This window comes from Opisthocomus hoazin, chromosome Z (genome assembly GCF_030867145.1).
Source record: "Opisthocomus hoazin isolate bOpiHoa1 chromosome Z, bOpiHoa1.hap1, whole genome shotgun sequence".
Lineage (NCBI taxonomy): Eukaryota > Metazoa > Chordata > Aves > Opisthocomiformes > Opisthocomidae > Opisthocomus > Opisthocomus hoazin.
In genome coordinates, this window is record NC_134454.1 from 70266943 (window position 1) to 70292325 (window position 25383).

A 25383-nucleotide genomic window follows, 5' to 3' on the forward strand; every position below is an offset into this window, starting at 1 on the left:
AGCAAATGGAAGTATTTCAGCTCCAGAATAAACTTTCTTACTAGGTTGTACATACAAATGTAACTAAAAATCAGTCTTCCAAGACAAAACATATGGCTTATATCATGCACATGGGGCAGAGTCTGCATAACCTCAGGTTGAGCAGCATGTATTTGCTTAGCAGTCTCACTGAATCCAGTAAGAATTATTCTTCAGTTGTGTCTGAAGTTTCTTATAGTCTAATAGTTGCTAACACTCATGCTTACTCTCAGATTAGTGTTTTTAAGTTGCTTTGTCAGATCCTGCAGGAAAATCACTTGCTTTTATTCAGCACTTAACAGAATGGAAGGAAGAGGAAGCAATTAAAAGATACCATAATACTTCATGATGAAATCTGAGTATTAGGCTTGAATGTAGATTTCAGCGGTTTTTCCAGCATAGAAGTTGTTTGCAGAATATAAAGTAAGTTCTCATGACAACAGGAAAGAAAATATTCCAGAGCAAATACAGTCTTTGAAATAAGTTTTTGTCTACATAAAGCATCAGCTCACACAAACACCCTTTTGCACAGGACAGGGCTTGATTTCATAAATCTTTTGAATACATAGAGACAGAATGAGGCTGGGGGTTTCAGAAAATTAGCCAAGAACCATCTGACTACTGTTCACTGAAGAATTTCAGCCTCCAAAATGGTGTACTAAGCCAACAGTTTGTACTGGGAGCTTGTGAAAAGAAAAACACTTTTCCGTCCAGAAGTACAGTTAATGAGGCAAGGCTTTTGCTAATGAAGTCATGCTCTTTTTAAAACCAGTGGTCAGTAACTGGCATAACAGTTGCTTCCTGCCTGCAAATAGCTGAGTACAACCGTTGGACAATTGTCAGAGAAAGGATCTGTTAATCTGTCAGTGCTAACATTAGCAAATAGGAAAATATATGTATCCTGTGGCTTTGACAAAAATTTTAAAAGAACGTTTGACTTTCTTCCCCAGGTTGCACACCTTTGATGCATGCTGTGTCAGGACGCCAGGTTGATACAGTGAAGCTTCTGTTGAAGATGGGAGCCAATAGTAATACTCAAGATGCTTGCGGACGTACCAGTTTATCTCTGGCAACTTATCTGGTACCAAGACTTGGGGGAGTAGGAGGGAAAGATAGATGGAGTGAAGGGAGTAAATATGAAGACCAAATAAGATTTCTGTTTATACTACAGAAAGAAAAAAGTATGAACCACTTGGTTCTAGCAACAGTGAGATTGTAAACTTTGCTAGAATGCAAAGCTGGAAGCAATTATTATTAGAAAAGGATCAGGACTCCTGTCAGAGTGTCTTTTCTCTTTCAGGTTGTAACATCAGTGTATGGTATGGGGATCTCACCAGATCCAGGGTCCTCTGTGTGGTTTCAAGAAAGCCACTTGAAGCCACTTGTTTCTGTGCACTGGAAAGTCCCCTCTTCTGATGAATACACAGATGAACTTCTCCCCTCCCACTGTCAGCGTCAGATTTTTATGCCTCAGAGAGGGTGTTCCTATGTCAGATTCTGGTGGTCAGCAGGTATGTTTTCCTGCACCCCACATGAGCCAGGGCATTGCATTTTTTCACTGTAGTGCTTGGCCTTATGTGGCCAGGCTACAAGCTTAAGTTCAAGGTGCTGCAGCTGCCAGTGCAGATACTCAGATCATAAGCAATCCAACCCCCCAGTCAAGCCACATGCAAGTAATAGTAGGGCAGACTATTGAGAAGTTTGAGAAGGGAGATGTGGTGTGCTCTGTCTGAAGCACACAAGGATGGTCCTCTTCTCCTTAGTCTTCTACTCCTCACTGGAGGGAATTCAGGATTCAGAGAGAGGATGGGGACCAAGTGAGTTGGGCAGAGTGGTTGACCATGGGCTTCTGTTATTAGTTGAACGGAAAGCAGGATGGACTGTTCACCCATGCTGCATAGTATGAGTTACAGCTGGATGACCTCCCATTCATTTAAACAGATATCGTGGCAACCTAATTAAATCAGATCCCTTGCTTCTAGGTTCTTCCTGCAAATTCAGGACAAAAACAATGCTTTTGCTGAGCTATGCAATATTCAGCCAGCAAATAAGTGTAGAAGATAGCAAAAAAGGCAGTCTCATTCAGTGCAAGAAGCATACCCCACTTACTTGACAATACACACTTCCTCTGCCAGACATTTCAAAAAATCTCATAATTAGCATCATGCTACTTTTTTTCCTCCCTCTTTTCCCAGAGGGGAGAAACACTCTTTGGAAAAAAAGAAAAGACTGGAAAAGATTTAACCACCCAGGCTTCAACGTTTCCATTTCTGTTTCTGTGATGGATGTAATCGGAGGTCTAGAGTGCATTTGGCGGTGCTGTCTGTCCAGAGAACTGAATTCACCAGAGCTCCACGGTTTCAATTGCATGCAGAATTCAGTGGTCTTGTACTTCCGCTGGGAGCTGCAACAGGGCTGTTATGATTCCATCATTCCACACCTTTTCCCTATAAATGCTGGTAATGCAGATGGGGCGTAGCCCACACAGGAGGGAACAGTACTTATCAACTGCCTGCGGAGGTTTGAACAAAACACTTAAACACGTGCTTGATTTCCCTGGGACTTGAGTATATGCTGAAAGATTTATGCAGTCACAAGCAGATTGTTTACTTGCTTTTTTGTTGAGGTGATCAATAGAAGGTTTTAGTCCAAGAACTGATTCATTCCATCTGTTTTGGTGCTGTTTTCAGTCTAACATTGTCACTAATTCAAATTTCTGCAACAAAGTTTCTAAGACCACACCCTAAGGCTTTTTACTATTGATTTGCCATCCCTGCTAAAATCTCATAAAGGAAATGAGATCAAATGCTCATGTTCTTGGTTTAACCTGGCATAATTAAAGCCACATGCAGGAATATGTGTAGCATTTTGCTAGTGATACAAAAATTAGCAGGTTTTTAATCACCATTTACTCAGTGAGTACTTGCCACATAAACACCACAATGCAGTGTGAAGAAAGCACCTTATCACAGAAATGAATGACCGAGCTAGCCTGAGAATCTGACTCCAAAGGGGAACTGCTCTCAGTACTGAGAGACCTCTGTTGAGGAAACAAAATACCAGTTCCTCTGCTGGCAGAAACAGCTACAGTCACACACGGATGCCCGAGCCACCAAGCAAAGATCTGGCCTGATGCATTTCACTTTGCTCTTTGACATGCTCTGATTTCTTTTTTAGGGCTGGCTAGAAGGCTGTGTCAGCCTGCTTAGAAACGGTGCCAAGCAGAACATACCCGACAAAAACGGGAGGTTGCCGCTCCACGCTGCTACTGCAGAGCCTGATGTGAGGTATGTTCCAGGCTCCAACAGCATTTGCTGGCTGAATCTCAACAGGTAGTGACCAACACAAGTTACCCAGCCCAAAGGGGAGCCTGAGTCAGGAAGGCTGGCTGTGACAGTTACACTTGTGACTTGCTCCTCTGTTTGGTGGTTATCATGAAGAAGGTAGAGAGGAGGAAAAGCTTTGTACACCACTTGTGTAACAGAGATATATAGCCAGGCAAGGTGAGGAGACTGGTTTAAGATCACAACAGCAAGAGGGGGAAAAAAAATTAGAGGTTGAAACCCTGGGTTTCCCCTGACCGGTTACCTTTCTGCCGCCTCCCCACAAGAAATATTACAAGAAGCTCCTTCTTTGGACTATTCTGAATAGCACGCCAAATGTGAGAAAAGTTTTCCACACAAAAACCTCTCTGACAGCCTCTACTGTAAAGGGGAAGCTGAGGTTCAGTGGACAGGCACATTTTTAACTAGTTTTACTGAAGATGGAGTAACAACTACAGAGTGTCTTCACAAGAAGTCTTAAGAAAGATCCTCTGTCTCATTCCAGCCTGTGATAATAGGAAGGTTTAACAAATTTTGATTTGTACATCTGAATAAATTCAGTCCAGAAACTCTCCTCAGTAAATTATGTCTGGAGGGATAGGAAGATATTAGAGACAGCTAAAACATTCAGTACCTGCAAAATGTTCATGTGGCTTAATCACTGAATCTATGGTTTTGCTGCGGTTGCCATATCAGACCAACCCAGACCTCTGTGTATTTCTGCTGATCTTGCTCTCTAGCCTTTTTAACAGCTTTATTCATTTTCCACATTATCTTTGCTTTTCATGCATCACTTGGAAAGAATAGTTTGAGGTTTCTGCAAAAGTACGGGTCGCTGTCATTAAACAAAGCCTCCACAGAAAGAAGACAATGTTTGTACAACACTGCACATGCTGCTACTTGAAAGGGAACACTAATCTACTTTACCAGCAGCACACAGGGTTCCCTGAACGTTTTTCACATTCTCCATGGATACGGGCAGACCTTTGATCTGCACAGGAGTTTACCAGTTGCTCAATTCCCTTTGCTCTGTGTTCTCACCGGGTTTGTCCCACGCCCAGAAGACATGCCTGGAGCACTGAGGGGGAGGCTTTTCCATCACGGTCATTGTCACTCTCTTGAATCCCAGGTTGTTGCCAAAAGGCATATGCAGTGGCCAGCTATTAAATGCTTTTTCAGCCAAGTTTGAAACCTGGCAGCCCACTGCCACAATTCCATTTGCTGGAGGCAGCACGTGGACGACATGGAACGACAGAGACACTAATTAGCCAATTTATGTATTGACTGGGTTATTGATGTATGTGCTTCAGTGCATTCCACTGAGTCTAAGAGGAAGGGTGGAAAGAGAATCCACGGACTTCCGGATCTATGGCTTTAAGAATAGATATCAGAGAAATCTCAGCTGCATGGCTGAATGTCTACATACTTGAGTGGTAGGACATATGTTGCCGTAATGGTTTAAGGACAGAAGTGAACCAAAGTTCGTTGTTTATAGAATTTTTACACTCAAAAAATGATATTTCCTTTGCATACAGTTGTTTCATTGATTATATCTGGGGTTAAACTATAGAACCACGTATCAGTTTATAAAACTGTGATAAATGGCTTCTAAAGCATGTTATGGTTCTCTCACTTTCTTTCTGCTTACTGCTGCGTTTTTACCCAGACCCGTTTTTGGATACCGAATTTCTGAGATTCTGAGTCATTGTGCCAAATGACCACAAAATGTCTCTTCCCTTTTACAATTTTTTACCAAACTAATCACAGCAATCCTAAAATACCATCCTTTCAGAGTTCCTATAGTGTGACTCCACTATGCCATTGGTTGTGTGATTCAGAAAGGGAGGTGTAACACCCTTAAATACAAATGGATTTGAAGTCCTAGCAAAGCACTGGGATCTGCCCAGTCTTCACTCTTTAAGGATATTCTAGTTAGAAAAAAAATAAATTTAGACTTCCGGCACCTGAAGATGGCATTACCAATGGATAAGCTTTTCATCTGCAAAATTGCACAAATCATGCCTAAGCAACTGCAAATGTCTTTCTTTTGAATAATTTACTTTATCTACTTATTTATTACAGGGGGAACAAAACAAAACAAAACAAAACAAATTGTCATGCAACATTCTCGTCTTGATCTGATTCACACACCTGAGCGCGGTTCAATCCAGAAAACATACCTGAAGTTGTTGAAGATTGTCTTAATGAAAAGCAGCAAAAGATTTTCAGTCTCTTATGCAAGGGAATAAATGCATAATTGTATATGTTTATCTGTGCATTATCTGTACATTTATCAGAGTTCCCTCCTTGACACTCATCATCTTTTAATTTAATTAAACAGCGTGTCTTTTAAATGTCCATGTTTTGAAGGTTTCTAGCAAATTCACACCTTCAGAAGAGCCACAGATTTGCATAATGATCTTATCTAGGGATCCACTAAGGATAGATCTTTCCTTTTGCTACAGTCCTAAGAGTTGTACATCCATGTTAGAATCTACGCTATTTGGCTTTGTTACAGCCTGTGATGGGATGGTCCTTTTCATTTCCATGGTCCACCCATGTACATGTTCCAAACACTTGGCATCCTACATAAAACACAACCATCTTCACCAAACATACAGTGATTCCAGAACATCTTCACAGGATACCAAAAGGAAAAGAAAAGCAAAATCCATGCAGTGTTGAAAATGTTATTGCACTTGAATAATATTTCATGTAACTATTTTATTGTAACTGTTCCCTCCACCAGAGGGGAGTGTTTGTAGTCTGATATTCTATAAAATGTGAACCAATGCATTGCTATATTTTATACCGTAACAATGGCCCTATCCCAGTAGACACACTTTAAGGTCTTCTAAACCCTGTTGGCTCATGTGTGTGTAAATATATAGTATGCATGCATACACACACACACACGTACACAACATAGCATTACTCAAAGAGTTAAGGAGAGTGAAAAATCCTTTTAAAATTGGTCATTAGCATTTCTGTTTGTTTAAAGCTTTTATAAAATATATAGGATGACAATGAATTGCCAGGTTACCAAAAACTGTGCACATTTGTAGTACTACACACTCTGATTATAGCCTGGCAGTCAGCACAAGAATTCTTCCTAATGGATCTGCTTTTAATTCCCGGCGCTAAACTTCTGTTGTTACAGTGAGCCATAAAGTCCTATTTGCTTTTCTAGTATGGCAAAGCTCAGACCTAAGATTCTGACATATGCCTATCACTAATGCAGATTTTTCTTGAAATTGCATGTTTTGTTTCTCAAAAAATGTCAATTTTCCAGGTTTAGTCAGGAGCACAGCGCACTGATTATGTCATTGCTTCCACAGGCTTCTGAACGTGCTTCTGCAGCAGTCAAATCTGAGTGAAATTAATCATCAGGACAATGAGGTGAGTGAGCTTGTGCTACAAGTTACAGTCCCAGGCTCTGGGGGCATACAAGTCATGGTGTTCAGAAAGACTCCACTGTACTATCAATTTTATGACGAGACTATGCACGAGTCAGAAATTTATATAATGCTTTTGCTGAACTCTGCAAAGCATTACCTCATTTTTCCTACTATATGTAATGCACCTTCAGGACAATAAACCTTCTTCATTTACTGACAACTATGAGGTACCTCGAATCAGTCTCTTAACTCACTTGCCAAGACATTAATTGCTTTTGATTCTTCTGAAGTTAGACATTGGACTAAATCTTCACCTTTACTAATCATCCCATCATCAAAGTACTGTTCTCGGGAAAAATATCAAAAAGCTGGTATTACACAGAACAGCCATGGAGCTATAAAAACTTACACTATCCTCTCATCCTTAAAGAATTGTGCCCTGCATATATATATATATATATATATATATATATATATATATATATAGTGTACACAGGAGAGTGTTAACGTCCCAGATGTGTTCTTCTCCAGATAGAGAAGCCAAGACAGAAGAGAGACTTTGGATGTCTTTTCATGTGTTTCTCTTCATTCTAACAATTGCTCAAGGACGTGACTCTTTACGGTGCCAGGACCTCCACAGGGCTGCTAATTTTCCCTCTTCCCATGAACCTTCTTTACCGAGTGGATGATTTGCAGACCCTGCTTACAACAACCTGAACCAGACGTATGACTTTTCTTCATGTAGAATTATATTGCTAATGAATTGCATGGAACCGTGGATCATAATTTTGAGCCGTAACGTTTTGTTGTAATGCATCGCTGCATGCAATCTGGAACTTTTAATCCAGCTCACTGTGATTTGGCACTGAGAATATATTTGTTCAGGTGTCAGTACTAAGCCCTGAGTATTCGTGTTTTCTCAGAAATATGGATTCTCACAAATGATTGCAGCTAATAGAGCTGTTCTCATGGCATAAGTAAAACACTTCAGTTTTCCCATCTTAAACTTGAGAAAAATACCCCGATGAGTGCATGAACACATAAACAGTAAGAAATACATCTGGAGGTTTCATAGTTTCCACAACTGTGGCTTTCTGTGGGTTTCTTTGTGAAGCCTGTGAAATGAAAATGTGAAGAAACATTCCCTGAAAAAGTCTTGAACCTGGGCAAAACAAGTGTCACGCTGTATTTCCCACAGCCATTTCTTGGTTTTTCTCACCTTATGTCCCCTATTGCTCCTTACTTTTTATAAATGCACAGTTGTTTGGCTGTCTCACCTTTAATACTATATTCTGCTGGATCTTCAGCTTTGACAGTTCTGATATCACTCTCATGCTTCCTCTCACAAACAGTAGTCTGTCTACAGATGCCGCTCAAGGGTGGTATCACCATGCACAGATCAGATGGGTGCGGGCTAGACAGCCATTGCCTGCTGCAGCAGGCCCACATGTGTGAGCTGCCGCTACAGCCAGCTCAATGCTCTTCACTCAGCTGGGTGCTCTGAAAGGACACGTGGAATGTACGAATTATCAGAAAAGAAATAGAGAACAAAACAGGAAGCAGCATTATGCTCTGAATCCTTGGTACACCCACATCTTGAATGTCGGCTGCAAGAGTAATCTGAAAAAAGATATACAAGAAAAGGAACAGAAAAGGACTACAAAGATGGTAATAGTAACAGAGTAGCTTCCTTTCGTGGGCAGGTTAACAACTAGAACAAACTAACTACAATAGGACTTTCAACTTGGCAACTATGTCAGAGGGATGATATAATACAAGTCCATGGCATCATAAATTGCATGGAGAAGATGAAAAGAGAATTATTAATTGGTTTTTACATCTAAAATGGTGTGGAGACCTAAAGAAATTATCAGGCAACAGTTTTAAAGAAAATAAATTACTTTTTCAGAAAATGCATCGCTACCCTGTGGAGGTCTGGATGTCATAGAAAGTCTTTAGCCTGATTACTAAATGTTAGGTGATCGTATATCATCAAGCCTTGTTTCTTACATTTTCTCCCTAAGCATCTGCTACTGGCCTCTCTGAGCTGTGTCTCTGTACTAGAGACATCTCTGATCCCACCTCACAGTTCTCACACTCTTATGTAACAGCTGACTCTGTTACCACAGTAGAAACAGAGAGAAAGCTGACTTTTCAAGGATTTTTTGTCCCTATCAACAGAAAGCTGGAGTGTATGACAGAAAGCTGGCCTAGTACACTGTAGCTTCTCCACTTGTAGTGGTTTTTCTTGCTCTCTAGGACTAGGAGTGAGGACCCTTTTCCCAGCTGTAAATCACTTTGCTGAAGCCTCACTTCACAGCACTCACAGATAGTGAGTGTCAATCAACAGTACTAAGTCCCTTGTGTCAAAACCTTGATCCACTGACGTCAATGGTAGAGCTCCCATTAATTTCAGTTAGGGCAGGATTTTACCCTCATTTTTGGTTTTACAAAACCAAAACCCCCATGATTAAGCTTTGCAAACCCTAACTAAAAACAAAACTGCTCTTGTTCAACCGCTCTGTTTTGTCATCATCTATACTTAAGCCATCTGAGGACTTGAAAAGCCTTATAAGATACCCGATGAGTGAGAGAAATTAATGATAGGGCCTTCAAGCTTCTAGTTCGAAAATCACTGCTAACAACTTCTACTGTTAATGCACTGGTAAGCCTTCTGCATCAATGTTTTATAGCTTGTATTTTACCTGAGTTGTTGCCAGTTGGCTTTATGGGGTTTTATGTCAAGTTTTAAGTTCTTTTCCACTCTACATTTTTTGCTTTTTATCATTCTGGAAACCAGGCAAGACCCTTGAAATGCGTTTTCCCTCATCAGAGATAGTAAAAAACACCTGACCAAAGTAAAATGTTACCACATCTGAACAACACTAGCAATTTTTAAGAAAGACATTGAATGAGTAACTTTATACAGAAAATCTTTAATATTATGGATGTAGAGTAAAATATGGTGTGTATAACAATGCTGATGAAGGTGCAAATACACCTCTCACCTACCAAGACCGACTGAACACAGCTAAGGTGGAATGAAAATGCACGTCAGTAGCTTACTGCTTGCTTTGTTTTCTCCCTAAACAGTAAATAATAGATGTTTATATTGTGACTTTTTTGTTGACATCTCTGAGCCAGTTCCTTAAGTGCCAGCTAGAATACTAGCTTATAATATTTATTTTGGATCAAAGATAAGACCCAAAATAAACATCATACTGTGTCATGTGAAAGCACCAGTCTAAAACAGGCTTTTCTCACAGGATCCAAACTGAGCAGTGAGGAACCATCCCCCAGCCATGGTCCTGACCACGCATTATTTCTAACAGGCTGTAGTCACATACAAAAGAAGCATTCGTATTTGTATCCATTTTCTGTAATAACTCCGAAGCTGTTACTAATCCTTCCAGACCAAGAGGGAGAGAGAAAACTCTTCCAGACGAAGAGGGAGAGGGAAGACCCTGTCAGTCAAAATGGTTTCAGAGCTGTCTAGCTTATCTACAGAGACTTGAAGGGTGCTCCTGTGAGTGATGATTGTTGCTCTCTGGGTTTGTGGCTTTCAGGGAATGACTTCACTACACTGGGCTGCTTTCCACAACAGGCCCCAGCACACCCAGACTCTGCTGCACAAGGGAGCAGACCTGACACTGGTGGACAAAGACTTCAAAACAGCTCTGCACTGGGCAGTACAGGTAAGCTTCGGCCACGGTTTCACCAGGCAGTTGCTTGAGCTGAGCTGGCTATTGTAGTGTCCTAAATACTCCAAAAGCAATTATTATGGCGGTAAAATGAGGAAAATAGATGCTAGGAATGCCCACTAACAGCTGCAGCATTTTGCCAGTGGGCACGGATCAAGGGTCTGACATCTTCTTTGAAGAGCAAGGCATACTTAATATAGGCTCAGCACTGTTGCCCTAAACAGAGTTATCATTTATCTCACTGGGACTGTGTGCATGCTTCATGTTGAGCTCATGCTCAAATTTTTTCACTAAATCAGAGTTGCAGAAATCAGCAGCTTAAATAGTCTTGCCAAAGGCCTTTGAGAATAAAATAATGTAAACACAAGTTAAAACTTCTTTAAACAGCTATAGTTGTGGAATAATTAGCTGAAGCGTTGAGGCCCTATGTCTCTGGAGATTAAGGGAGACAGGGAGCCAAACATGTATCCTGTTGAGCTATACGTTCCTATCTCCTATGCAAAAAAAAAGAAGTCAAATTGCTAAAAATTACTCAGGTCATTGTTAGAGAAGAAAAACACACAGGTTTAAAGTGGCGTTAAACACTGTATTATGCAATTGGTAGTAGGCAGTCTAAAATACAGTGTAAATTACTAAATTATGCCTAAACTTTGGTGCAGAAAACTTCCCAGAATAAATTATATAAATATGTTCTTACTTGGTCACTTGCCATAGCAAGTTCCGGTATCAATGTTTAAAACACCTGCACACCAGATAAGCAGAAATAGAACTCACACGAAAATCCAGTAACATTTTCCTACAATGACTAAATATTTGCATCCTCACCTTTTGGTCTAAGTTCACTCATCTTAAAAAATGTGTCAAGAAAGAAGTTTAAAAGCTCAGAACTGCCACATACTATATTTATAAAAGGGTAAGGACATCTAGAACGAATAATCTGTTTCCTTCAACCACAGCCTCCCACAGATGGTTCACGTACAAGTATACATATGTGAACCATCTTTTGTTTTTCTGAAGTACAGGTGTATTTTGGCCTCCGCAATTTCTATTATCCCATGTCATTTTGCCTCAGGAGACTAAAGGTATCTACTCTAAAACCTGTTGTGCATTTTTATTAGGCTGACTCCAATGCAGGCTGCTTCCAGTGGGAAATCTCTGAAATTCATGCAAGCTCCTGGAGTCTAGGCAGTGGTCTGCATCATAGCTGTGGGAACAAGCTATGTCTCAAACAGAAAGACAAAAGGAAATCCTCTTCAAATCTGGACTCTCAGAGTTCTCCTCAGACTTTGCTCTTTCCCTGATTCTGTATTTTGTAAATTTTATTATTTAATTCCACCATTAACTCCCACCTTCACCTTTCTCTCACAAATGTACAGAATAACTCTTGAGAAATGGGGAAATTAAAACTGTACAAACCCTCAGGTGGAGGCAAATCACAAATCCCTCTTCTTTCTCCCTTTAAGCTGCTTGCAGAAATCAGAGGAAACATGCAGGATGACCACACTTTTTTCTTCTTGAGAGGTTCCTGCTATGAAGCCTTACAAATTATTTCTTCCATCCACATACTTCTCCATGTTCTAGGTCCAGAAGGGGTAGCTGAAATACCAGAACATGGAATAGATCTGTTAATATTTCTCTTACTCAAGCTTGGCCAAGTAAAAATACTTTCAGCCAGTGCTGTCTGCTGCCCTATTAGACCCAGGAGAAATCAGTACTGTGGACAGGTGTGACTTTCTCTGCCATGACAGAGAGCAGAACAACAGCTCTGCTGGGTGGAATTATTATTCTGTCTAATAGCCTTCTCCACAGCTGCTGGAAAAGGGATATTTTTCCATTAAGAATTGTGTTAATATCTTCAGAGCACAAGAGACTCACAGAGCTCAGGCAGTAACAGCTGCAGAGCCTCAATAGGGCCCTGTGTTTAATTTCATTTTTAAAAAATGCAGCAAGAGGCAGACCAGGCACTGCACAGAAAGTTGTTTCAGAAGTTGCAGGAAAGAGGCAGTTTGTGCACACTGGGCTGAAACACAGAGCAGGACTACATAAAAACCATTGTCCGCCATTCAAAACCAAATGCTCAGACGTGTTTCATATGAAATAATTGTTCCACACTGGCTGTTTCAAAGACCGCAAGTCTGGCGCTTGGTCTCCCGTCAGGCAGACTGTGGCTGTTGGAGTCCCAGCCATGTAACTGGACAGACCTTGCCCACACCAAGGTCTGCTCTGTCGAAAAGCTCAAACCTCCTGCCACTTGAGTTCACACCTTCAGGGCGAATGTGTTATGTCGGTGTCAGAAACACAGATCGTTCTGGTTTGAAGTGAGAATATCTCATGTCACATTGTTTACACATGCAGTATATTTTTAAGAGCTGGTGCAGACAGGGCTGTATTGGAAGTGTCTCGGGAGGTATTTCTGTCCTGTCATTGCAGACAGCAATAGTTGCTATAATGAAAAAGAATCACACCTTTGTAACAAAAAACTGTTAACAGAGTCACTCTTAACAGTTCTAGATAATGGTGTCATTGAAATCCTGGTAAAATATAGTATATGCTTTACCGTATGGACTACCATACTACATACTAGTGTATAATAATAGTATTAGTGGTACCTTGGAAATAGCCTGGGAAGATCTGGAGTCTTCCTGCATTGCCTTGCCAATTTTCATGATTTTTACCAGAAGTTTCTTTGTCTCTTTCTTAAAACTCTGGCTCCAAAAGTCATATGATTATGTAAAAATATCAGCTTTCATTTAAAGAATAAACAAACAATTAAACAAAGATTTCTTCTAAAGTGAAGAAATGCAAACCTCTAGGGATAAAAAGAAGACAAGTAAAAAGAAGCCATTAAAAAATAATAATCTGCCATGTGGAGCTACGTTTATGTGTTTTTTTTTATATGTTGATTCCCAGAGCAAAGTTTTAAAAAGTTACGAGCCTTCACGTTTGCTCCATAGCAACAATGCAATTATTTCATTCCCCTGTTTCCTGAGAACAGAGCGAAATGCCTGTATATCTTAAACACATTGTGAAAGCAAAGCATAGGCAATTACTCGTTTGTGTTTGGCTGAGCAAAGGCGGCAGCCTCCCTGTAATTACCTGGAAGGTGAGAGCACACTTAAATTCCAGGATCTCCACGAACGAATGTCTCTGTGGCTGCAGGGCATCTCGAGGAGGACACAGCTGGCCACCCAGCCAGGGCAGAGGAAGGGGCCGGGGAAGGCAGTGGTGGCCCAGGGCCAGGGTCTCTCCCAAGGGACCACTGCACTCCTTCTCTCTGCCCAGCACCCCGGGTTTTTTTTGCGTCGGCTGCCTATGGTGGAAGAATTCAGAGAGTCTTTCAACGAATTCTTAAAACTTAGTGGTTGTTTCTCTGTGGCAGACATGTTTGCTGTTGGATTAGGCCAGAAAAGGTGCATTTGCTAGGCACGGTTCACAGTCTGGTTGGTTTCAGGCAGATTTCTTTCACTGCAAAATTGTATTTGTTCTCTCTTCCTTTCATGCAGTTTTCTGGAGAGAGCTAGAAAGGGAGAGTAATGATTTCTCTTTTCATGTCATTAAGCTTTAAAGACAATTTTGACTGTTAGCAAACAAATGCAAAACAGATTCAATTTGCATTTTTTAAGCATAGCCTTAAGAAATCCCTTTCTTGTGTAAATATTGTCATTCCAGCCAAGGTACAGCTGTTGCTCATGCATAGCAGCAGGGCTCTGCAGAGTGAGCTGTCAAGTTGCAAAACAACGAGGAAGAGAGTTTGCAAATAGTTTTGAGTAAGAAATAAACTTGCTCCAATACCATCAGAAGCTTTCTCCAAAAACTGCCCTGAACGTTTTTGACGATGTCTGCAATAGCAAACTAAATGTACATGAGTCTTGGCTCTGGCACCAAGGCCAACTATCACAGGACAGCAGTCCCTACTGCTAAACTCTCTTATTCTCTAAAACACGATGGTAGTACGCAGACCATTTATTTGGAATAGCCTATGGCCCATGCTAGCTCCTGAGTGATGTCCAGGAACTGGTGGGGAAAGTGTTATGGCCCAAGTCAAAACCCTGCCAGGGACGGTTTTAAAAATTTCGCGGTACAGACAACCGAGTTCTGATGCTCAGGGATGTTCCCTAGCGCTACTTAGTTTTTTACATAGCTGTAACCTATTTCTCCACTTTCATTTATGTCAGTTCATAAACCAGAGCCCCTTTGTGACTTGTACGTGGTACAGCAGTATTGATACACAAACTCATCAGTACAACCAGATCATCAGAAAAACTGCCTTTACTGAAATAATTGACTGTTAGACAGTAATCCTTGAAGTATGAACATGCTGTTGACATTGTAATTATTCAAACCAATCAAATTTCCAAGGAAATTGATTGCAGAACTCCCACTGAGCTTAGCAGGAATTTGTGCTGGGCAAAACCTGTAGGTAAGGCCAGGATAATTGCCAGACCTCTTCCCAGCACACAAGTCTATGTGTAACTCTGCAAGTGGACGCCAGAACATGAGTAATATATATCCACTATGCTTTTTGCGTATCTATAAATAACATGATCTCCTATGCCTGACAGAAAGGCACTGGAAGACGAATGTTTCCATTTCTCTGATATTAACAAGGAATAAATCCTTATTCTACTGTGGAATAAAAGATGACCTCTTTTTCAAAGCACATAAACAGCTTATCCAGAGATATCAGTCCTCACAACAACGTACTAGCAGAGGAAAGCTGCCAAGTAATTTTAGTCATAGCCATAGTCATTTACACAGTAAATCATATGCACTTATTATAGAAGACTCCAAGTGAAAACAAATTCTCAGAGAGACTTGGCCAGTATTTCATGCAGTTTTTTGTTTGAGCAGAGTGGGTAAGAGAGGCAGAGACACATTATAGCCTCCATGACTGCCTTTGTCATTTGGTAGCTTTTTCCAACACCCACTAAGGCTGCTGAGAGGATAAATATTTTAAAAACACCACAACATCTAGTTGTACCAGGAGCAGCAGTGCTCTGAGGACCACAGGACAAAGTATCCTGTACAACGGCAACATGGTTCTCTTTCCAAGAGTACCACAAAGGCACTCGGAGTCTGCAAGAGACACTGTCTCAGTGGGTGTCTGAAGCTGAAGCACAAAGGTTAAGAGAAGACAAATGAGCTTCTCTCTGAGCTGGCTGAGTCTCACCAATGTAACTACAGCGGCGTCAGTAGAGTTGTTGTTGATTTATATTGGTCTGCCATCAGAAGCACGCCCCGTGAAGTGCCTGGGCTCCATCCAGGCAACTTCTGGCAAAGTTTCCCTGGCAGGAGGAAAGCTGAAGATGGTATTACAGATTGTTGCCTTCGTCAGCACAGGGCCCAATTGCCTCTGTCCCCTGAGGGCAGAGAAACAAGATGGTGCTCTGAATTTTTGCACTGGTTCTCCACTGCTAGCACAGCCATCTGGCAGCCAGGGCATGGCAGCAGTGGAGGCAGAGTGAACGGGCTTCCATTCCTCAGCTTCCCCTAGTCTGAGGTACAGAGAGGGGATGCTGGAACTCCTTAACAATGGGAGAAAGATCCCGTGTGTGCAATACCCTTCAGCAACCCAAGCTGCTAGCTTCATGGACATTTCTCACTGCACCATGTTTGCTGCAGACTAGAAGGAGCTGCATTATGTCTCTGCTCTTGAATTTGGGATTCTCCATGTTTAAAAGAGCAGACACTGCATCTACAATGAGAGAGGGATGCGTTGTTCTGATACAGTCTCCTTACTCTTAATGCAATATTACGTTTGTCTTGTTTCAATTCTAGAATGAAATTCTGAACTCATGTTACAGTAAAGGTAATGACATAATACACTGCCATGGCGCTCTGAACATGAACCTGAGCAAAACTGCATTTCAGTGAAATGAATCCTGTAAGGGAGAAAATTGTACTGGAGGAACACTTAATTTTTGCCAGTATAGCTGTAACTGAATGCAGGTCTTATACCAGCAGAGCCTTGAGTCAGAGATCAAGACTTTTCAAGCCACAGCCAAGACAGCCATGTGGGAAGGGTCTGGGAAATGGCTTTTGCTTTCAGTAAACACTGATTTTCAGGATCAAAAAAGAATGTTTCTTTACTTGAAACATGAAACAGCTCATGTTTCTTTACTTCAGCAAGGGAGAAGATCTTTGATTTTTTTTTCCTAGAGCCCTGTTTGTGTTACAGTCAATTTCGTATTAAAATATGCTATGTGTGTCTGTGAAGAATAAGAAGAACGACAAAAGGGTTGGGAGACCAGCCAGCATTCTGTAACATAAAATTCAAACGGCACACAATGAGGCACAAAGATGGTTTCCAGGAGGAAGCCAGAAGTGCTGATACAAATTTTGTTTATAGTAATTTATGGTGCTTCTCTATAAAAGTAAGTTATCTCCATGAGTAATGCAGTGGGAGTAGTATTTGCTTGTTGCTGCAGAAAGGAGTGAAATAAGGGTCAGAGCAGAAAGATATCAAAGAGAAAAAGCTTTAGATTCAGAGGTGTGGAACTGAAAGAGGATGGAATGTAGCAGAAGAGGAAGCACAAAAAGCTCCAAAGTGCAATGCTAATGATAAGAAACAACACCAAGAGCTGCTAGTGGGGAACTTCCATCCAGCAAAGCTGGCTATAGGAAGGCTTTAAACTGCACACTAGTACAAAGAGGTAGAAAATATAGGAGAACTAACACAACCTAACCACATAATCTCCAGAGGAATTCACTTGGAAGAAAAATACTTTGTTAGGGTTTCCTGAAAACAGTTAAGTGGTCCATAGCTTGTCGCTCTCCCCCTCCCACCTCTACATTACTGGTAGCCACAAGCCAGCTTAGCAGACTCCCTTCAAGTGACTCTTTTTGGCATCGAAATGTCTAGTTCACTAGAGTAGTCTGATGAGGGGAAAAAATTAACCCTCTATACAGTGCAGTGAAGAGGAAAACATTGTACTATGTATGACTGAAGACCTGGCAGAAGAAAATGCAGTGTTGTGGTGGAACATTACACAAGTGACAATAAACTTCCCAAGTAAAATTATCATGTGCATATCAGTTGGACATACAAAGGGCTGAAGTATAAGAACAGTGGCTGTAGTAACAATGAGGATAACATGAGTACACATAGGTGAAAAAATGTGTCAAAACCAGAAAAGTGTCCCAAAGTTGCAGGATTCTTCCCACAGTGCCTGATTTGGTGGATATTTCCTAAAGAATTTACTTTTTGTTTTGAAGCATTGAGAGGCAACTATCAGAAGTTGGGCTTTTTATTAACCAAACTAAAGAAAGCAGAGTGGTGATCAAGTGAATGTGAGAGTTAATGACCCTGTTAGTGAATTTGTTGTTTGCCACTCTCTGGAGATGACACAAATCTCAGAGAAAAACTTGCATAAAACACAATGAAAATTTGCCTTGCAAGGTGTCCTTGATTGAGGCTTTAGGGCATTTCTTCTTCATGAGGTAAGTTTAATTTAGATGAGTGATACAAGAAAGAAGAGTTCACTGAGGAGAATGAATAGTGGGTGGAAGCAGGTGTGAGATGGGACAAAAGTGTGAAGAAAACTGTAGGGGGACCCTTGCAAAATTGTATAGAAATAAATAGCAAAAATAACTAATAATCTTTAAGAATGTTACTGAAAATAATTTTAACACAAAAAGGGAAGAAGAAATGTAGGGATGCGCGCAGTAAGTTTACAAAAACATGCAATTTTCCTATGGTAAATTTACCACTGAACATCCTGGTCTAACAATAGTACTGTGGTTCATGGTAAATTTACCACAGGAAGACTACATTTTTGGTGACCTCAGCTCAAAGCTATCAATCTAAGAATAAGGGCAGTGTAAGCATTTTAGGAGAATTTTGTGTGCAACTTAAAGAAGCCAAGATGAATGTGAAGATAAGAAGGCATTCCTAAGAAGACAGAGGTAGAAGGCCACAGGGAAGTTGGCCAGAGATCTCTTTCAGCAGAAGGTTCAAAATATTAGGAAATATCCTTTCATTATTTTGAAAGACAAATTAAAAATTTAATTAAATTGTTAAAACAGGACAGAAATTTCACAGCCATATTCAAAGCAAGTATTGCTTTCTCAGGTAAGAAGCTATTGCTTATTGTATGTTTGAATGTCAATTAATCAATTTAATACAATGCAGTAAAACACAAAAATACTGGAAAAGTGCCAACAAGATAAAGCTCATCACATGGCACAGAAAGCATGTTAAGCAGGTGGTGAATAGAATGACTATGAAAAGTCCAATTCTTTGTCCGTTTCTGGTTTGAGCAGTACATGCAATTTTAATCACATTGAAGGTCATCAGTAGCACAGTTTGTATACTGCTATGATGGACCCAGAATTCAATTCAAAGGTAAGATGTCCCACTGGGGAAGAATAAGGATTAATGCAATCTAAATCAACCCAGGGACTTACATCACACATCATGCATTCTCTATCAGTCACATTCAGGACAGTTCAAATAATCTTTGGAGGTGGACATCTCACAGACAGTCCAACCAGGGATTTATCATAAGAATGTTTTTATTTGTTCCACAATGAGGTGGCAAAATGCAGAACACGTATGTAACCCACAGCTAGAACCAAATTAGAGGGACACCAAGCACTTCATGGGTCAGGATGAGATTCAAAATTATTTTGAGAAATTGTGGGAATTAACTGAAATTAATATAGCACTGCGTACAGAACTGTGAAAAATTAAAGCTGCTTGCACAAAATGAAGAGTAGGAGACTAGTAGACCAGTGGATTACAAAATGAGTAGGAGTTTAAATTATGCTGTTGATACAAAACAAACAAACATAATTCTGGGACATATTAACAGAATTGTGATACATGTGGGCTAAAGGAAGTAGCAATGTAATTTTCAATGTCAGGAGAGAAGCCTCAGCTGGATAATTATGTCGTTTGGGGTACCATGGTTGAAGAAAGCTGTAGACAAGCTGGAAAGGGGCCAAAAGCAAACCCTAAGTATGATAAGTGGGTTGAAAAACTTGAGCCATGAGAAGAGGTTGAAATGGTTTGTTTAGTCTAGAAAATAGAAGATTGGTGGGAGACAGAACAATCTGTAAATGTATAAAATGCCAGTAAGAACAGCGAGAAAATTCTTACGCAAATGCTAAGAGTTGTGCAATAACAGTGAGGGATTTAATCTGTAGGTGCAGGGTGTGAAATCTGGACTAGCAAGACAGTATAAAATTAGAGGAACAGCAGAGTCACTAGAACACAAATACAGAAATAGTAAGATACTGCATGGTAATAATTCTTGTATCAAAACTGACTTGGAGAAGGAAGGTAGTAGGTAGATATTTGTTGTAGTAGTACTAGAAGTACATAATAGACTTCTAGATTCAGTTAGCCCTGAATGTGACTAGAGATGCTAGTGACCAAAAAATGTAACTGAGAATTATGCTAGTGTGGAGAACATTGACATTTGGCATAGAGACTGGAGAACACAAACAGGAATTATACGCAGGACTTCGGCATGAAGATCAACACTCTTTTTTCATTAGATATTCAGACAACTACAAAATAATAACAATTTTAACATGATTAATGAGTTTGTTATAAAATGCTTGATCATAGAAAATAAGCTTGGATGGCATGGTCGTGAGTCGACTCTAAATTAAACAGCTGATTAAACAAGGTACATACGAAACAAAATTCCTGATTTCAGAGCAACACATTTTGGTAAATTAAGGGAATTCTCAGCTGGACTGACAAGCTCTGGGACTAGCAGGTTCCAGGGACCTGGAATGTAACCTGTCAATGGTGCAAAATGTAGCAGGAATTTGTATTCCAAGAGTGGAGAAGGAAAGTGTGTAGAAGAGGCTTGAGATATAACAGATGACTATCCATCTTTAAAAGATATATTTAGAATAAGTAGACATCTTACAAAATAATAGGCAAAAGTACAGAGAAGCAAAAGTTATCTCTCAAAATCAAGAAGAGTAAAATATTGCATAGAGTCTAGAAGGAAATTAATTCCAGGGATAAGGCCTGAAATCAATCTTGCTTAATATTTTCATGATAGTTGGGCACAAAATACAGGGGCTTTCTGATAAAGTCTGCCAATAACAGAACCAGAAGACTTTACCAGACACATTACCATTAACATCAAGAGAAAAGAACGGGGATATCATAGAGGGGGAACTGGATGACCTTCAGGTCTATGGTAATACAAATGGGACAAAATTGAGTAGGATAAAACATTTAAGTGGTGCACTTGGGTGCTAATAAAAGAAGGTCCTCCCAGAAAATAGAAACCCCGTGTTTGGAAACAACTATGGAAGAGAAGTACTGAGGTGTAAACGGTCATTCCAAAATTACTAGGAGCTTCTAATAGGACACAGCAGTGAGTAAGGCAAATGCTATTCTGTGACATACCAAAAGAGGTATTTCTAACACAATCAGGGAAGAGCTAGTGTTACTGTACAAAGACCTGGCAAAAAAGTGTCTGTATGACTAGGTACTTTAATCACCCCTCTCCAAGGATACACAAAAGGAGAAGGGTTAGTAGGTTGATGAGAGAAATAGAAAGCGTATTTTACAAGGAAAACTTGAAAGACCTTGACTGATTAGACCAGCAAGACAGCAGCTCAAAGGGATATGCTGCTTGCCTATAAATACATCTGAAGAACAAATACCGGTTAGAGAAAAGAAGTATTTAATCTAAATAATAATGCTGGCACAGAAACAAAGGGACATAAATCACTCATGAGTATGAATAGAAATTAGAGATACCAATCATCAAAGCAAACACGTTCTTCAACTGCCTTCCGTTGGGAGTAATAGGGACAAAAAACCTAGTTGCTTTTAATGGACACAGTAAGTTTGTGAAAGGGATGATGTACCATAGCTGCAAGGGATTGCAGAGATTGAATTTAATGATCTACAAAGACCTTTCCAGCCTTGTGTTTCTATGTTGTTATAAAAAAATAATTAATTCTTTTTCTCTTTTTCCACCAGGTTAGGGTATAAAATGTTCAGTGTCATTTGCAGGTTAGAGAACAATGTCAACTTTCTAAGACACTGAAACACTGGAGTAAACTAGCTGAGAAAGTTTTCAAGAACCACTTGAGCAAATATTTAACCTGGCTTTTCTAGATGTACTTGGACAGGCTTACAGAAGTGGGTTGGTCCTTTGAGGTCCTTTCCAACTCTAAATTTCTGTGAGAAAATATAGGCTCATACCTTTCTGGACTCTGGCTTAGCGAAACAGCAAAACCCCCAAGTTGTTTCTGAGAAAGCTGTTGAGTAATTTACATTCTGTAACTTTTGGAGGTATTTGCAGTGGTACATTATTTATTATTTTTCCAGTGTTCAAAGTGTTCTAGGAAATGCGTAAAGCAAACCCAATTCCCAACAGGAGAATAGAAGCTTTTGGCTTTCATACCTGGGGAGTCTGGGATACACAAAACAAGACACAATTATTGTATTTAGCCTTCTCTAGCAGAGAAAATGCAGTTTGGTGTAAACTCCATTGTAAAATGGTTTTCCTATCCAAACTTCCTCCCAGAGTGGCAACAGGATTCTGTGTTCCATCATTCTGGACCACTACCAGGGACCATCAATAATAAACTACGATGACGAGAATGGCAAAACATGTATGCACATTGCTGCTGCTGCAGGCTATAGTGATATTCTCAGTGAGCTGGCTAAAGTCCCGGAGTGCAACCTGCAGGCCCTTGATGTGGATGACAGGTAACCATGGAAACTCTGAAACTGAAATTGCTGCTTCCTTTCTATTAACCTGAGACTACCTCTGTTAATTCTATAATCGTGTTTCCTGTTTCACAGGCTGTGGCCTAGTTAATGAACTGCACTTAGAGAGAACCGTGCTTGCTCAGAAACACTGCAAAGCAGTCCAGCTCACATGTATCATATTTACTATAATAACTGAGTAGTAGGAATGTTATTTAAGTTTGTGTTTCTGGTAGGAAATTACAAGATACTGCGTGAAAGGACTTTGTCAACACTTGACTTAATTTCTTTCAATCAAAAGTGAACATTCTTTTCAAAACAATAGAACAGGATCCTACACCTTGAAGCTGGGATCCTGCTCCTATTTGTATTTAAGAAATGGCGATGTTGCCTTGTTGCATTTAAGATGCTAACACAGTATTCCTATAGGACCAGGGGACCTTCACCTTCAATGTCAAAGCATTTGTTTTCTTCCAGGATTACATCCCTGTATCATAACTGCAGAAGAGTCATCTTCTTTCCTCTTTTTCAACCCACACTTGTCTCCCTTGGAACTGTGCTAGGGGATTTATTTAATGCAAACAGAACTAACTGACTGTTCGCATTGATCACCCAGCTCAGTGGAGCAAAAGCCAAGGGTTTCTTGGCTTAGGCCTTCAGGTACTTAAAATAATAGCATTCTTCATGGAAAAATGCAATAAAATGGAACAGAAATAAAACCAACAGGGTTCTGGAGAAGTTTCTAAACATCACTAATATGTAGTTGAGAAGGCTGTTTTTCTGAGGAAAGAAATGCATCAGTACACGCTTGGGGTGGACCTGCTGGAGAGCAGCTCTGTGGAGAGGGACCTGGGTGTCCTGGTGGACGACAGGTTAACCATGAGCCAGCAGTGTGCCCTGGCTGCCAAGAAGGCCAATGGCATTCTGGGGTGCATCAAGAAGAGTGTGGCCAGCAGGATGAGGGAGGTTCTCCTTCCCCTCTACACTGCCCTGGTGAGGCCTCATCTGGAGTACTGTGTCCAGTTCTGGGCTCCCCAGTTCAAGAAAGATGAAGAGCTACTGGAGAGAGTCCAGCAGAGGGCTACAAGGATGATGAGGGGACTGGAACATCTCCCCTACGAGGAGAGGCTGAGGGAGCTGGGCTTGTTCAGCCTGAAGAAGAGAAGGCTGAGAGGGGACCTTATAAATGCTTACAAATATCTGAAGGGTGGGTGTCAGGAGGATGGGGCCAAGCTCTTTTCAGTGGTGCCCAGTGACAGGACAAGGGGCAATGGGCACAAACTGAGGCACAGGAAGTTCCGTCTGAACATGAGGAAGAACTTCTTCACTTTGAGGGTGATGGAGCACTGGAACAGGCTGCCCAGGGAGGTTGTGGAGTCTCCTTCTCTGGAGATATTCAAGACCCGCCTGGACAAGGTCCTGTGCAGCCTGCTGTAGGTGACCCTGCTTCGGCAGGAGGGTTGGACTAGATGACCCACAGAGGTCTCTTCCAACCCCTACCATTCTGTGATTCTGTGATTCTGTGAAAGGTGAAGGGAGGAGTTCAACTACCCTGAAGAGCTCTCAGTAAGACACAACTTCCTGTTATACATTCTCAGATATTTCCAGAGAAGGTATTATACTTGAAGAATGGAAAAGATAAGCTGTTCACTATAAACACACAGTAGATTTCCATTCTGTTGTGTTTCTGACTGCACCCATCTGAAATCACTGTGATTGCAAAGAAACAGGCAGAGAAAAGTCAATTTTCTATTTTATTCTTGCACAGTTTTCTTATGGTGTTTTCTGCCCTTTCAGATTTTTCACAAGAGCAAAATATTGCAATTTGGAAACTAGACGAAAGTTTCCAAAGACAAGACACAAATCTTCTGCCAAGCAGAAAATCAGTTTGATTCTCCTACACAGATTCAAGAAAATTACATCTGCTCCAGTCTGTGCCCATCAGAGAACACAGAAACTGGCAAAGGGGCAATGACAGTCTGGTAGATGTGTCCAGGCCTCCTCATTCATCTGGGGGAAGCTTCTTCTCCTGTAACCTTCATGGAGAGCCCTGAGCCAACCATTACTAATTGTGTTTGGTGTAAAGATGAGAACATGTTGTCTCTATGCAGTGGATACTACAAAGATTTTTTTCAAACTCTGCCATGAAAACTTCAGGCACTCCTCCCACTCTGCAACTCCAGCAGCGGAAGAGATGCTATTATATAGCAAGTATAGGTATTCTGCAGCCCCATATCTACTTTCTCTACAGCTAAACAGATGCACATAGATAGATGCCAGTCTATGGCCTTATACCACCTCTGGCAGCTACATCAGTGTGGGATAAGTTGCTAGAGAATTTCTTAAAATGGATGCCATGAATCTGGATGAATAGCATAGGAGCACACCTGATTATGTCATTAATATTTTCGATAGTAATTTTATTCATCTATTTTAATGATACCCTCCCTTTTCTGTAGGACACCTTTGCACTGGGCTGCGGCAGCAGGGAAAGCCGACTGTGTGCAGACACTGCTAGAACTGGGGATAGACAGCAGCCCTCGAGACATCAATGAAAATACTCCTCTGACATATGCAATGTACTGTGGGCACACAGCATGCATCAAGCTGCTGTCTCAGGAGAGCAGGTAAAGCAAAAGTTCACATCTTGCTCACATGTTGCCACTGACTAGAAAAAAAATCGATTGCTTTTTCTGTGCTACTGAAGGGTTTGAGCCCTGGGTGATGTCTTCTCAATTCATATGCAATACTCAGTTCAAGTTTTCCACCAAAACAGCAACATTAGAATTAGTCATCTACTGAAGACTCATCACTGTGGTTACAGTGCTAGCCTGGCGATCAGCAAAGGGTTCTGAACCAAGAACATGCAACTCTTGCTCGGTCACCTTCGTGCAGAAAATTTATCTTACAGAGTAATCAGCCCTCATATATATGCCTTCCACTTTTTGAAATCTCTGTGCACTAGCTGTGTGTTCATGTAATCAGACAGAAGGATAGACTGAACACAAAAGCAGCTTTGCCAGATAGATAATAAAATAAATGTCAAGTTTTCATGCTCAGGGTAAGGGTTTAGGAGTGTTTTCCTAGCCTTCTTTAGTTCTCTACCTTGATTGTCTCTTTTTGTTCTGAGTTTTTTTCTGTTAAAAAGCAGAATTCTTTTACCATTGCTTGTGATCTTCTTCTGTCTTTGTACTTCTCATGTTTAAGTCAATGTCATTTAATTAATTTCAGTTCTTCAGCTTTGGTAAATG

The 25383-nt window shown here is 40.7% G+C and overlaps 1 protein-coding gene across 6 annotated transcripts in view; it reads left to right on the top strand.

Annotated features, from left to right (window-relative positions):
• ANKRD55 (ankyrin repeat domain 55) overlaps positions 1 to 25383 on the top strand; it is a 48388-nt gene that overhangs the window by 7736 nt on the left and 15269 nt on the right. For 5 of the 6 annotated variants that reach the window (XM_075446955.1, XM_075446951.1, XM_075446952.1 and 2 more), the window contains exons 3-8: positions 969 to 1099; positions 3196 to 3305; positions 6680 to 6740; positions 10306 to 10434; positions 21948 to 22132; positions 24592 to 24759. In XM_075446955.1, the coding sequence (XP_075303070.1) occupies positions 969 to 1099; positions 3196 to 3305; positions 6680 to 6740; positions 10306 to 10434; positions 21948 to 22132; positions 24592 to 24759 (784 nt within the window). Of the gene's footprint in view, positions 1 to 968; positions 1100 to 3195; positions 3306 to 6679; positions 6741 to 10305; positions 10435 to 21947; positions 22133 to 24591; positions 24760 to 25383 lie in introns of those variants that run through there. The other variant, XM_075446954.1, reaches the window with a different exon arrangement.